The 15,745-nt window shown below is 41.4% G+C and overlaps 1 protein-coding gene across 30 annotated transcripts in view; it reads right to left on the bottom strand.

The window, feature by feature from the left end:
* Positions 1-15,745, bottom strand: part of LRRFIP1 (LRR binding FLII interacting protein 1) — a 109,020-nt gene that overhangs the window by 40,539 nt on the left and 52,736 nt on the right. For 13 of the 30 annotated variants that reach the window (XM_030486231.1, XM_030486233.1, XM_030486232.1 and 10 more), the window contains exons 4-9: positions 12,174-12,221; positions 11,122-11,166; positions 10,527-10,577; positions 6,788-6,820; positions 5,474-5,521; positions 2,077-2,133 (exon numbers count right to left, since the gene is read on the bottom strand). The exons of 7 other annotated variants lie outside the window; for them this stretch is intronic. In XM_030486231.1, the coding sequence (XP_030342091.1) occupies positions 2,077-2,133; positions 5,474-5,521; positions 6,788-6,820; positions 10,527-10,577; positions 11,122-11,166; positions 12,174-12,221 (282 nt within the window). The remainder of the gene's footprint in view (positions 1-2,076; positions 2,134-5,473; positions 5,522-6,787; positions 6,821-10,526; positions 10,578-11,121; positions 11,167-12,173; positions 12,222-15,745) is intronic. 10 more of the 30 variants (XM_032919933.1, XM_030486219.1, XM_030486222.1 and 7 more) reach the window with 5 other exon arrangements.

The raw sequence follows: 15,745 nt of genomic DNA, 5'->3' as shown, positions 1-15,745 counted from the left end.
CTCTTGACACTGTGAACTTTCTTCACTGGAAGCAAACAGATTTGTGGATAAAACACAACAGCTACAGGCATTGTGAGGTAAATAAATCATTGTCCAACCTCAAAAATAATAATAAATAAAAATAAAAATCTGATTCATTTTTTTCCTGAACGTTCATAAAATAAGACTTTTACTGCAAAGAAACCAGAACACACTGAGCTTAAAGAAATGACGTTCATGCCCACGTAGAGAGCTTGTAAGCAGCACATGGACTACCCTAGGCACACGGCGTTATTCCTATTTAAGGAATCAACCTGTGGTATGGCAAGTACCGTGTACAAAGGCTCTTCTCCACATAGACAAGGCTCCATTCTGTGCCTTAAAATTAGACACCTATTTTGAAACAGCTTAGCAGCAGACTCATCACTTCTTTGCAGACCTTAAAAATTTTCATCCTCTTAGGTTTTTAAAGATGGTTTCTTTGACCATGTCTAAGGTTAAGCTTGGGAGAGAGCATTCCTAAAGGTGAATCCCAGCCAGACTGGCAACAACTGGTTTGGAGTTTCAGCTATTATTCTAAGTTACCCCCAAACTTCCTTCCCCCTTCTAAGTTATGATTAATCTAAATTATGCTTAGTAATGAAAACTACAAGGAGCTAATGTTGTCACCATATTGATGCTCCACATACACTAAACCTCCATGCTGCAAACCCTAATACTGAGACAATTTTAAATTATTTAAATGGAAACCAAACAACTTCTTTTCCCTGGATGACTTTTTTACAGATACTTTGCTCTTCCCGCAGTACTCAGAGCTCTGGAGTATGTCATTAAAGACTAAGAACATAATTTATCAGAAGTACTACATAATAAAGTTCCTTGAACTTGGCAAACAGGTCAGCAAATGTGGAAACAACAGAACATACCATTTTCTTAACAGTTTAAGCAACAGTATTTCATTGTTTCTTATCCACATATGCAAGCATAAAACTATATGGAAGCAACAATTTAGAACAGACATGAAATATAAGGTCCCATTTCACTATTTACACAAGCGCCTGCTTAACTTCATGCTTCTTGCTGAAGTCTCTCTCATGTTTAGCATGTATTGCTCAAGCACTTAGCTAAATGGAGTCTTAAAAGTAGTTTATTTTTCCCCTAAACACAGAGCTTTAGTCTGCATACCACTACATTTCTTTAGAAATCTTGATAGCATAAAGATCAACAGGCTCCGAGCTTTTGTCTGCCTTTGCTAAAATAAAGGCGGGGGGGGGGAAAAACAAAACCCTAACAGCTACTCTGCCTGCTCGCCAGAGGCTCTGCCTGAGGCAGACCTGTTAAATAATCTGCACAAACCCCAATATGTAACACAGCAGGACAATGAATTCCTATAATTGACACAAAACACTTGTTCTGGAACACAGGGGAACATTGTGACCCACATACACACAATGGAGTTAATTATTAAGCTTTTTTTGACAAGAATATTTCTAGAAATAGAAGTACATCAACCTAAGTTAGTTAAGTAGTGACACTTGCACCAGCTGTTCACCTCTGTGGGAGTTTCCGGAAACCCTAGGATACAGTTTAGAAAGGACAAAAAAAGCATTTAGTTAAGCAAACTTAACACACATTTGGGGACAATTTAATATCCAAAGTCCATTTTACATATGCAAATCTCAAGAGGCTAAATTCCCGGTGAAGCTCGGGAGTTTTCAGTGTTAGAGCATGACATGAACATGTACAACAAGTTGGAGAACAGTCCTTCTGTTGTCCAGCACATGAAACTCCTCCATGCTGGGTGCCCCCAAGCTACTCCTTGTCACAATTTAACTTTTACTCAATTTTGTTTCCAAGTTAAGCAGTTCTGGCTTCCAAGTCCTACCGGTACCAGGCTGGGAGACTTCTCTTCCCACTCATGGCCTAGTTTATTTTTCCACACAGCTTATTGCTGCATCTTGGTGTCTGACAAACTGCAAACCCCACAACTACAAAACAGGAAAAACCTGCTCCACCACAGAAAAGAATTTGCTGATTAGCTTTAACCCCATCAAATAGAGCAATGGAATCTTATAGCGATAAAAATAACTTACTAACCCTGCTAGATTTTCTACTGTAGGATGATCCATACACATCGTCCTCATAACCATTGGTCTGTTATTGAAAGAAAGGAAAAGTAGGGGAAAAAAAGGAGAGAAAACATTTGACACAGACCCCAAAGGGAATTTCAGCACAAGTCATCAGTTACGAAAAGCAAAGGCAGAGACAGAACGTTTCAAAGATACACCAGGAACAGGAGAAGTGCAGGATTAGGTCATGATTTCAAACATGAGGATGTGAACATTTCTGTGTCTGTCAGTACCTGTATACCAGCCAAAAATGTCAAGGATACTCTTGCTTGCTTTTTTTGACTGCTTTTTTCCCCTGTTAAGAAACGTTTTCGCCTCCCCTATTACTACTATAGCACCATGTGTCTTCAAATGAAGGGAATGCAGGATAAAAACAGGGAACGCTAGGAACGAGAGAGTACAATAAACAAATTTGTCTCTGCAGTTACTCCTATGACAGCCAAGCAATTAAAAAGCAGGAAAATATAGCAAAATAATTAATTCTGATTCTATATTTGAGAAATTCAGCTTAGTAAACGTGCAATGCTGTATGAGAGAACTTCTTTTTAGCTTTCCCCAATTACATCAAAATTAAACCCAGACAGTGACCATCTGCCACCTCCCAGTGTGTGGCGGTCCAAAGAGTAGCAAGAGATTTCAGTCGGTCCAGCTGTCCTCCCTCATGCTCAATAGCCTGCCTTGTTGCCATTAAGATGTTTTTGGTCTTTCAGATGCCATTAAGATGTGATGGCCTTTCAGAGCCAGGCAAGACGCTGGCTTCTGGGTCAGGAATGAAATAAAACAAGCCCTACGATGAAGTTCTTAGGCTGGAAAAATGATGTTTAAGAAAAGAGGATAAAGCCAAAAGTCACCTCAATCGAAACCATCAGATCAGGTTTCTCAAGCAATTCACTGTTCTGGCATCACTTTCACAACAAGGTCTGGTTTAGCATCAAGAATGAGGAGGCACCCTGTGTATTTGGGGTGGGGGTTTAGTGGAAATTTAATTAGAATTTCTATTGAAATCAAATTCTTAAGTCCAAGTTTTAATGCACTCCCAAAACGAAAATCCACTAAACCCAATCTGAACCAATCACACACTATGCAGTGGCTTCCATGAAAAATTAAACAAATTACGTTAGAAACCAGTTTAGACCCAAGCTGGTAAAACAACTTCTGGGAAAAGCTTAAGATTCTCTACTAACTGCAATACTATCACTATAAATGGAGGGTGAGCATCCAGCTTCTTTTCTCAAGAAGAATTGATCTGAAATCCTGCTGCAGCCTCCTCACAGAGTTTGGCTCCAACCCTGTTTTTACTATTTTTCCTTTTCCAGGCTTCCTGAATTCTCCTAACACTCTTCTTGCTGGAGAATGGGCAAAACCTTCAGCACTGAAGCCAACGCTCAAGGTGCAGCCTCAACAGCACCACGCAGAGCAGTTACCCCAACTGCCCCTTTCATTAGGACACCGAGGAATTAAGTTTGCCTTTTTTCAGCAATGTAATATTGACTAAGTGTAACCTCAGATCATTACCTGAACCATCCCTATGCAGAACTCCTTACTTTGCAATAGTAGGGATTTGTTTCCAAATGTGGTATTCCTCATTTATTTTTACTATTGTTCAGTTTTGGCAAGTTGACTCCTTTTCATTGGCAGTATTTTTATTCTAACCTTGCTTAAAATTGCCTTCGCTCCCTGTACTCGCACAGCTAGGCAATACACACTCCTGTAGAGCTGTTTTCCCCATTAAAAACAGACGATGCTGACTCAGATGGGAACAGACCAGATGAGATCCTTTCCAATCGTCTTGTTTTCTACCGCAGTTATTTTTCAACTAACTGTGCATTCTACAATAACTAGATCTTGCCCAAGGTTTCATCTGATGTCATGTAGAGACACACCAAGAGCCTTACAGTCAAGTTATAGTCACATCCAATGCTTTTCCTTTATGCCCTTAATTAACCTGCTTAGGGAAAGTAAGTTGAATTAACATGATTCATTTTCCACAAACGGTTTATCACTTTGTATTTCAGGCCCTTCTAGAGTATTTCTTTAATTTGTCCTGTATCATTCAGATTTCAAGCTGAAGCCCCATAGCTCAGGTCATTTTCCTTGTCACTATGACCCATCCTCTCCAGAAACCTCTCCAGCACATATTTTTGAAAGCAAATCCTCCAGACAACTCTTGAAGAGCAGGGTCAATTTCGTCAGACCTCACTGACCTTGTTCAGTGCTACACTAACATGCTAAGCACCCAACCATAACCTTAATGAACAAATAAAATTGTATACAGGGGAGGATAAAATGTTCAGGTTTTACTTGTTCTCCCTTCATGTGCAACTGACCCTAATCTTTTCTGTATTTTCCTCTTGCTTTCAAGTCATGCAGAAAACTTTCTTGCTGCCATTATGCCCATTGATACTTGCAATATTTTTATGCTTTAGGCTGTGGCTAATGCTTTGGGCTTTCCCGATCCCACACCCAACTTCCAAGTCTCAGAAAATTCTCTGCTGATTTCCAGTGTACTGAAGGACCCCAACCCAGCCTGGCAACCTCTTTCTGCAACAAGCAGCCTTCCCTCCACAGTAGCAGTACACCTCTTTGCCCTCTCTTGTGTACTCTTTCCCTCCCTGGAACTACTCCCCATGGGATTCACCTAAAATCCTGACTATGTGAAAGCACATTATGCATTACCTTCCACCCAACTCTGGCTTTGCAGACCTCTAAGTAGTGCCCTATTTGTACAGGTGCCAGGCATTAATACTATGTAGAATCACAGAATGGTTTGGGTTGAAGGGAGCTTAAAGCTCATACGGTTCCAACCCCCTGCCATGAGCAGGGACACATTCCATTAGAGCAGGGTGCTCCAAGCCCCTGTGTCCAACCTGCCCTTGAACACTGCCAGGGATGGGGCAGCCACAGCTTCTCTGGGAAAAGTCTGTGCCAGCGCCTCAGCACCCTCACAGGGAAGAGCTTCTGCCTAAGAGCTCATCTCAGTCTCCTCTCTGACAGTTTAAGGCCATTCCCCCTTTGTCCTGTCCCTACAGGCCCTTGTAAAAAGTGCCTTTATGAACTAGCTTCATGAAAAGATTGCAGCCTTCACTACATATATTCTATCAGTATTACCTATTTCTGCGTAATGTTGTTAGGTTTTGAACTTTTCAAGATGTTCTTACTGTACAACACTGACATGTTTGCATTATACCACATTTTGCAGATAAGTGATGTATTCTCACAAACCCAACAAGTTCTGATAATTACACTGTATCCTTGACATTAGGCTGGTGAACTCTTACAGCCAACACACTTGTATGTATTCTTTATCCTATCACAGTGGTTTTCTATGCAAAAACCTCTCCAAGACCATTATTTGAGGTACATACTGCTTTGGAGTAGTTCTTCTTTTTGGTCCTCTCATTCTCTAATCCAGCCTGCAGTGAGATTAAGAATGCAGGATGAAAAGCATTTATGACTTTCTGCGCACCCATCCGTAGTCAGGCATGCACGTCAACATGCAAAAACATCAGTCCATTTTTGCTCCAGCTCTACATAACACAGGTCAGCAAGCACACATGGGGGGAAAAAAAAAAATCAAACCTCAAAGTCAAATAACCAGTTATTAAAGAATGTTGTTAAAAGTGATGATATAGCACTGTTTAAATTTAGTGGCCACAGTTAAAATCATTCATGCTTGCTAGGTTAAATCAATTAAAAGAGCTACCAGCTGTCTATAACTACATCTATACATCCATGCAAAGTCCCAATGTGTTTGAACTATTTCTGTATATAGGTCACTCACAAATAGATACATTGCATTTTGTGTTTGAAATGGCACAGGGAATTAAGGAGGGTGAAAAAGCTAGAGCGTCAGTAACACTGCCCTGTGCAGTCTGCTTTCTGCAGAAGTGGAGATGCCTCTCTTTCAACACAGTACTGGCACAAGACAGCAAGACAGCACTGCTAACAGTACAAGGAAATGTTCTTAAACTGAGCTTAAAGTCCCAATCGTCATTCCCCCTTCCGTGCCCTTTCCGTTCTTCCAAGAGTCAGCTTTAGCTGAGTGTGTTCAATACAAATACTTGCTCTTCTCTTACTTAGAGTTTGATTTTTTATCCTCCAAAGCAAAGGTAACAGCTCGACACACAAGCTGCAGCTTTGGTAGGCGGCATATTTGTCCTGTCGCCTTTGCTAGATCTATTCAGAGTGAGTCTGTGAAAGTTTTATGCCTTTCCACGTTTATGCTGAAATAAAACCAGACAATGTTCAAAGCCAGGCTGGACAGGGCTTGGAGCAACCTGGTCTAGTGGACGGTGTCCAATGCCCATGGGGGCTGGAACTAGATGAGCTTTATGGCCCCTTCCAACCTTCACCAGTCTGTGAATTCTACACCTGGTCAAGCAATGAACAGACTGTTACAGAGAAAGTCTGTTAGGGAAAATAAAAGCTGTTCTGCTCTGTCCTATTGTAACTACTGAACTACCAGACCTAGCTTAGATCTCTTTAATCCTCCCGTGCTTTTCATGTGAACTGCATCTGAACAGTAGGTGAGGGAAGTAGCATCTTTACATCTCCGACCCCAAACTACCTCAGGATTATTTCAGATCAGCCCTTATCTCAAATCAACCACCACAATTGATGTTAGTTTCTTATTCATGATTAGTTTTTAACACACACTGCAACTTGCAGACTATTCTCACCACTGGATAGGTGTTGGCATGTTCCAAATGAGACTGTAAAGACATGAAAGAAAAAAATCAGAATACAAAGGAAAACACTGAAGCAAGTCATGGCAATCAAAAGAACCTCCCCCAGAAAACAGGCACAGAGATGTATATCCCAACTAAGAACTTTGATAATGCAGAATTTCTTGTACAAAGCCAGAAGTCAGAAACTTTGGAGCAAACCAAACAAGGAAATGCACAAACTCCACCACGAGTGATTAATCACACACCAATATTTCATGCTGGATGGTCTCAGATTAGAAGCAACCAGCTGAGAAGTGGGAGAACAAGGACACCTGGCGTAGAAGAGAGACTAAAGAGGGGCATCCTCATACACACAGAGGATGATGTTAACTGAGCTTCCGTAAGAACAACTGCGTGATAAAGCATCGAGCTTGCAGAACTTCTTGAACAAGAGAGGCAGGACACTCTTCATGGGTTCAGGACGAGCCATGGGAAAGCTATTACAGATTCCGTGTTGCAGAGGAAGATCTGCTAGCAGGAGACAGAGAGATGCTCAAGCTAGCACTATATGAACACACTAGGCCACTGTTTGCAGCACAGGCGCAGCTGTGGAACTTAAATAAATTTGCTAGCCTGGTCTAATCAACATCTTAGGTGGTTTTGCAGTCCATATTGATGGTTGCTCTGCCAGAAGCATCGAGGCCAGCTCCCCAAAAGCTAGCTCAGCAGATCTCTGGTGCCTGCAGTTGAGACATCCACTTAGAAAACATTGCAGGAAAAAATATAGAGTAAAACCCACATAGATTAGTAGGGTGGTAAAGCTTCAGGGAGAAATACATCTCTGATATTGGCTCATTTCATTGAACACTTCCTGTACGGAAAAGAAGAATAGCTGCAAAAAGCAACCCCTCGCAGCATCAGCCCCTCACAGTGCAACAAGCCCAAAGATGCAAGATCAGTTTTCAGGTACTGGAAGCCTTGCAGACCAATTGCAAAGGCATTCTGCAACTGTGGAAGGAGAGCCTTCCAAAAGCCGAAAAAAGAAGAGCATTCAGAATTCTCTAACTAGTTTTACAAAACCTTTGTGGACACAAGGCAAATAATTTTTGGTGCTCAAAAACCAAACTGAACTCTGCTCTTTGGAGGTAGTTTTTCAGGTTGGTCATTTTTTGTAATTTTTTTTAACTTTGTTGTTTTTGCAGACACACAAGGCAAAACCTTCACAAAGAGCCAGAGAGATGTGATCAAAGTATTAAAAGCATCTACTATAAACCCACACAAGGAAAATAGTCAACGTATGTTCTACCAATTCATTGTGAATAAAACAATTAAGAGATGTGCAAGGGTGCATTTCAGTTCAGACTAACAAGTGTTTACTCTCTACAATCCCAAGGACACTTGGATCAAGGAAGGGAGCTCTGTCAAAACTTTTCCTGTGCATGCCCAAGTGTCAGCTTGCGTAAGAACACTCACCGAACGCTACTTTCTGGTGACGGGGGAGTCTGTGCAACATCACTACAAATACCACTGCGAAAAGTTCCAACCAGATCCTTCTGTCAGAAAAGGACATTCTTTGCAGAAGTGTTAGGGATTTACAGGCCATCCCGTGAGGCAGCTGGAGCCGCTGCTCACCAGACCAGCAGTGGTTATCACAGCCAGAAGGCACGTGGCAGCTCCAGGAAAACAGCTCAGAAAAGCTTCTTGAGGGATGGTGGGGAGGCAGAATGCAAGGCTTCTGCTGTTCAAGTATGTAACAATAAAACACAGGATCATAGCACAGAAATCATCGTGAGGAATCAGTAGTGGATTTCCATGAACTAAAGGTGTTTCATCATCATGGAATGGTTTGTGTTGAAGGGACCTTAAAGCTCATCCGGTTCCAAACCCCTGCCACGAGCAGGGACACCTTCCACTAGAGGAGGTTGCTCGAAGCCCCTGTGTCCAACCTGGCCTTGAACACTGCCAGGGATGGGGCAGCCACAGCTTCTCTGGGAAAAGTCTGTGCCAGCGCCTCAGCACCCTCACAGGGAAGAGCTTCTGCCTAAGAGCTCATCTCAATCTCTCCAGCAATGATGAACTGGGCTCCCACTGTAAATACGGTGCCAGCATGCTTGCATCTTGCTCCATCAAGGGACACACACCTACAGCCATGTTTAAGCAACCCACTTGTATCAAAATCACCTTCTAAATAGAAAGAATTGAAATTTCAACTGATCTAGAGATATTTTTCCCCTCCAACAAAGACTTCCATGAACATGTCCAAATTTAACTCTAAGTAAAATAAACATTGGTTTGCATGTTCAGCTGTGAGGCTGAGCTTTTCTTCATCAAATCTCTGGATCTTTAAGGCATCTTCTAGCTTTGAAAAGCACACAAACAAGCTTGCAGTTTGAAAGAATAAAGATTTTAACACCATTTCATAAATAGCAATAAGGATTCTGCCAAAAAGGGAACAAGGCAACACTTTAAAATTTTAAGTGCATCTTTGTGCTACCTCACAGTGAACACAAAGTCACCCCTTAGGGTCACTGAGCACGCTCTGCAGTAGCCATTTTTTACTTTTTTTTCATCTTCCAGACTCTTTCAAAGGCACACGAGGTCTGACACTCACTCCTGTTCTCCTGAGGATACTTTGTCAGGAATCTCCACAGAAGCCAGAAACCAGGGATTACAAATAATGATATAGGTCTTGCTTGTCCTATAAAAATAGAACTAATCATCCAGCTTACCCCACATAACCAGTGCTACTGACACATGAGGAACAATGGCAGAAGGAGAAGAAATTATTCTCAAACACAACAGTTCTAGGTACAATGACTCCGAAACAAGAACTGGCCACAGCTGATTCACATTCAGGAATGATGAGAGCTTCCTCCCCAGTGCTGTTATGGATTGTTTCAGTTCTGTGGTTAGCTGAGTGCTTCTCCACAGGTCTCAGAAGCAGTGAGCTCTGATCGTCTTTGAAGACTACTAACACACACCGAGACAACAGCATTAGCAGCTCACAACCACTAAATTGCTTAAGCTGTCTTCCCAATTCCAAGAGCTGATCACGTCTATGCTAGAATAGCGCTAAGATTTGTACCCATGTGTATTATATCTCAAAAAATACTGTATGGATATTTTGAGGGAAAAAACCCAACAAAACACTTGAACTTGTCCTACAGATGAGTACAAGTGCACTACAGCACTCTGCTCTACTAATCCCTCCATCCACAACTCATGTCTGCAGATGAATTTCAAATATCACTGAAGCAGTTTTGAGGAGAGTGTTTCACCTGAAATTCCAAAGTGCTTAAGAGTTATTTCCACTGACAATTTGTTTTTGGTTTCCTGAGCTCATAAACACTGATTATGGAGTAAGCTAGCACTTCCTCTTCCCAAATTCTCAGTATGGGTTATGAAACAGCAGAACTCACAAAGTGCATACAAGAAATAGCTGCATATACCCGTGTTTTGGCTAAGTACTTCCTGCAACAGTAAGAGCAAACAGCAGTTACCAGATCTATGGAGTCACACGCTCTGTCGGTGTTCCTGCACTGTGCATACTAATCTGACCATTCCCCTGATGGAAAGAATTACTGACCTACATGTATTCAGAAAAAAACCAACGAAGCATATGGCTTGAACATGGAACATGTCAAAACTTTGCAAAGATGATATGAGAGTGCTATAACCAGTCTGGTGGTAAGGGGGGGGACAGCGACATCGATACACACACATGCACACTTAAATTGTACAATTTACCAACCCTCAGGCTTCCACGGCTACCCACTGACATGCGCTCATCTTCATCCGAAGCCTATCAAAAGAAAAGTATAAAGACAAGAAAACAATGAAAAAAACACAAGTAACAGGCAAGGTGGTAAATGCTGATGGCTTTGATGGGACAGAGGGAAAGAGAAGACATACAAAAGAAATGTCTTTTAAAAAAAATCGCATTAAACCTATAAGCAGAAAGTAAATGAAATCGTACCCTGCCCAAGGAACACAGTCAAGCATTTTAATACTGGATGAATGACAACCTTGCTGAGGTGCTCTCTGCTCACGGTCTGAATAAATGAATATTAAACACCCTGAGCAGGTTATTTCCCCACCTTCCATTCCCTGCCCCCTTTATTCTAGCACATTTTCAAAAGCTCCTCAGAGTGACTGGGGAGAAGGCAGAGAAGTCAGGAAGTGGTTTGGGGTTTTCCCTTGCCTGGGTGGGGGGAGCTTATTTTTGGTCATTTTTGGTTGTTTGGTTTGTTGTTGGTTTTTTTCCTTTTAAAAAGGAACTGCTTTATCTATGCCTGTTTTCTTAGTTTCAGAAGTCTAGCTAAAAAAAGGTAAAAGTAGATACTAACCGAGGCATTTCTTCTGGCTCTACGGGAATAACGCTCATTGTCTTCCTACCAAGGTGGCAGAGGGAAAAAAAAACAAGAGTGAAGTGTTGAAAGGAAAGATACACCAACAGAGCGCTTTCAGAAAGACACAGTGAACTTCAGCAATGTTTAGGAGTCAGTAAGGTTACCAAATAACAGAAGGTGATACGTTGTCAAGTCAGAAAAAAACTTTTTTCCCTCCTCTGTGACCCCAACTTAATTCCTATTTTATTCTGCTACAGACTTCTATGACTTTTGCAGAAAACTGCATGCAATGACAGCTTTATTTCCATTCCAAAAAACATCTCAAGTGTATCTCTCTACCTCTGGGAATCGGTATACTTACAGTGCTTTTGTCATTAAGCCTCTGTGACACACAGCACCACTGCCTTTGAAATAGACTCTTTCCAAGACAGTTGAAGCCAATGTCTTCCATCACTTTAGCAACTTCTTCATCTTATATTATGGGTGTTAAAACAGCCAGATGTTGCTAATGGCCAAGTCTATATCTGGTATCAACTTAACTGGCTTAGCAAATAGTAATATCTAGGGCATTGTATTACTGGAAAAGGTGAGCATTGCCATAGCAGCAGCAATAATGCATCTGAAGAGTACCCCTGGACCAGTAGGTACAAAGTCACTAAAGCAGCATGGATAAAAAGTGCTGAAAATTTACCTGAAGGCAGATTGGATAAAACTCAAATTGTAACAAAACCCACAAGAAGTCAAATGAGAACATACATTCCTTGTAACACAAGAGGCCTTAACGGTTCTATATGATAATTTAATCTTCAAGTAAGACAGTGGGGACAGAGGTCTGTAAAAAGAGATGGCTCTAACCAAACCCTTGTCAGTTTTAAGCTGATCAAAAGCCATATTCCAGGTATTGATGCAGACTGCAAGAACGGTTGTGGTAAGAGTGGAATTCACATTTCCAGTACACCAAAACATCTACTTTGCAGGATTTCAAACACTATGAACTATAGAAAACTTCAACACATAGAAGCTGTTTAGCTACATTGATTAAGGCCTACCATCCATTGCTCGATGTCTCCCCATTTAGTATCCAGACCATAATATTTCTAGAGACAGAAAAGGACAAAAAAACCCCAGAATTTAGATGAGAAAGGCAAACATAGAACATTTAGACATGCATTGCCAGGTTTTGGCTTAGCCACACATCTCCACACACGCAAACATGCCAGGGAAAAGCTGCTCCAAGTGCCATGAGAGCCCTCGGCAGCACATGCCCAGGAAGAGTTGCCCAGCATGGGGAAAGCCATGTTTCAGGTACAGCCAGCATATGTGACAGCTTCTTTCTCAGCAGTGAAAAAACAACAGTTCTGTGGGGACGAGCAAGGAGCATAATGAGTCTTGAATTCCTGACCCATTTAAGTCAAGACTCATTACAAGGGATCCAAACACAGAACACTTTCAGGGTGAAAAATGCTGTCAAATCATGTTTCCCATATAGATTTGTCAAGGGAAGACAAGTTGAATACAACGCAACTCATCTCTGTGCATTCTTATTCACTGCATTCTGAACTCCTGAGAGCTCCTTTTCAGAGCACAAGGCTTTTTGCCTACACTTGAAGCATCTTAACAGTGGTGGTGTCACCAATGAGGACAGAAGAGGACATGCGTCACCAATGCGGGTGAGACTGGAAAGCTCTCTAAACCTAACCCTAACCCTGTCTGTACTTCAATAACAAACACCATGCATTTTTCAGTAGATTGTCACTATGGCAGCGTAAGTTTCCCACTTCATAATCTCTGCACAACACTGGGAATTTCCCAATCAACTTGAATTTCCACCAGCCAGCAAACTGTTCAAAGATCCATGGGTTTAACAGGACTTCTCTTCCTCCCCGAACACATGCTTCAAATCCAGTCTCAGGAAGTTTGCATTTACAATGGTGATCATGACATTCCTGTGCGAGGAAACATCACCAGCCTTAAGCACAGTAATCAGCAAATAGAAATCCTGCTTAAGGAAGCATAATATGTATTTTAAAAGAAAATTAGATTAGTGCTTCGAGCTGCATGTATCTGTGGACAAAACGAGCCTGTACTTGCCAGCTTCCCTAGAGACTTGAGGAGGCAGGAGTATTAACAGTCAAAACCTTAGGTAATTATAAAAACCCCAGAAATCTGTTCTGTATTACACTCTGCATTTAACACTCACTCAATGGTATTAATGTACTTTTACTTTCACCCTTAAAAACCTCATTCGTTATTTGTTAATAAACTAGAACAAACAGCTGCGTGTTCTTTGATATTGTATCAGTTTATTCCCACTTCAGAGTTCTTCCTCATTAACCAATAAATCTATTCTCACATTAAGGTTATCTTCATTTTCATCTTAACAGCTCTGGAGAGAAGAAAGTCTATTATGAAGTGGAATAGGCAGTGGGGTGCTCCATTACACATCCCGGAGAGTCCAAACTGTACAAGAACCTTTAAATGTTGCCAGTTTGGGGGTCAAATTGGGAAAAGGCAAGAGCTCACAGCAAACCCATTTATTAGGAAAAATATTAGAAAGTCAGTTTTTAGCCCTGTAATTTGAAAAGAGAAAATAAATTCACTGCCTTGCAGATTTACATAGTATGCAAAAATCTCCCTGGAGCAAGGAAAAGAGACAACGGTTCAAAAAGCTCTTCAACCACATCCTTATGCGAACAGGGGAGTATTCCCCTTTGCTTTTACCTGTGAAGCATCTTGCAGTGTGCCCAAATACAGCTAATACCCCTATCCAACGCCTAGCCAAATTACACACAAGGGAAATTTCTCCCTTAAATTACATGAAATTAGAGTGCATGACATGAACTACCGTTTCTTCCAGCATTACAAACTTCCTCACAAGTGCTCAGACGAGTTACTTCCAGGCAGAAGCATAACATGTACAACAGCCTGTTGAATTAAGTTTTATGTACTTCACACGGTGAAAGTGATCCCTGAAAATTATATGAACTCCAGCTGGTCAGGATTGTGTACATGATCTGAACCTACAGATCATATGCTTTGTAGTAAATCAGGTCAGGTAAAGCCTTAATAGAGGTTTTCCAGCTCCCCCAAGAGATATGTAATATTTTATAACACTAGAAATCAGCTTTTAAAACCACTGTGATAACAGAGAATCCACATGGGAATGATCCATAAACATGCTAACAATTTTTGTAAGGTGTGCTGCTTCCTTCATCTGCTGCTCTCCTTACTTTCTGACATAAGCTTCTGAGTTCAGTTTTGCAAAAGGAAGATTAGGAAATACCCCTTAAAAGACTTGTTATACCACAAGTTCCACTTAAGTCTTTTCCTCCACCATTTAAAATTACACAGCTACATGCGTACTATCCCCACAAGAAAAATGTTAATGAATGTGATTAGCTGGAGACTATTTATTTTAATTTATAATCTTTCAAACAGCACGTCTCACCCTGTACTGAACTGGCAGCATTTGAAGTCTCAGGTATTTTGCCTCCTCAGCCACTTCCCATTTCTTTCTCCATGTGGACTCTCCTGTTCTGCCCCGGGGTGGGGGGGCTGGTCTGAATGGCCGCATGGGTTAAAGGAAGAAATGGTGCTTATCCATTCGTTTGCTTTTCAGAGGCCTCTCCCAGACTCAAGTTCCCTTCTACCCTGAAAAGTGATATTACAATTAAATAATTCATGACATTAATACCATTGAGAGAGAATTCCAGATCAGATTTACTCACTAAGTGACAGCGAAACTGCCAGACTTGCAAACTCACTATGGGATGGCGTGAGGCTAACCCACTTATCTTCTCCTCCATGTCAGGACACCAACAGTAAACATCCTCCTTGGCTCCCACAGGGCTGCATTTGTACCAGAAGATTAAATTAGTTCCTATAAAGGAGATTGATAACGACCCTGTTGATCCATGGGTAGTTGTTAATTTGAGTTACTTAGTACATATCAACTCTGCAAATAAAAACACGAGTAAGATGTATTTGTGGCCAAATTGATGGGGTCAGGATTGAATGCCACAGCACATGATTTGAGTAGCTATCATCATATACATACACACTTCAGAGGAGAACAGCATTTCCAAGCAGCACGTGCACTGCTCAGTCAAGCGAGTGAAACATGCAGTTAAGGCAGCAGGAGTGCCAGGACAAAACCCAAACAGGCTGTGGTTTTAAGAGACGTTCATCATTCAGCAAGCAATAGAAATATCTCAGAAAGAAAAAGCAGCAATATTCAGTAAGGCAGGAAATGGCAGGCTTGAAGAGAGATGAGCTTTCTCCCTCACTGCAAAATCTCTTTAGAGCCATTTCTCTTTAAGGCACTACACAGTTCACATGCTGGAAGTATGGAACAGCCAAACATCACAACATAAACCCTAAAATACTCTCTTGTTACATAGCAAGTGACCTCAGAGTGAGCTATTATCACCACCACCATCATTTGGAACTATGAAACTGAAATTTAAATTGGGAGGAGGGAAAAGATCACGACTGAGGTGGGAGGGGATTAAACCATATAAAAGCGTTTATAAGCTTAGGCCACGCTGGATGAAAGGCCGCACAGTTTATTTACCGAAAGATTATAAACTCAAACACAGCATCCCTGATTTACTTCAATGAC

This window comes from Strigops habroptila, chromosome 5, assembly GCF_004027225.2.
Source record: "Strigops habroptila isolate Jane chromosome 5, bStrHab1.2.pri, whole genome shotgun sequence".
NCBI classification, from domain to species: domain Eukaryota; kingdom Metazoa; phylum Chordata; class Aves; order Psittaciformes; family Psittacidae; genus Strigops; species Strigops habroptila.
Note: the sequence above shows the minus strand (reverse complement) of the source record. Positions and strands in the feature narration are given on the sequence as shown.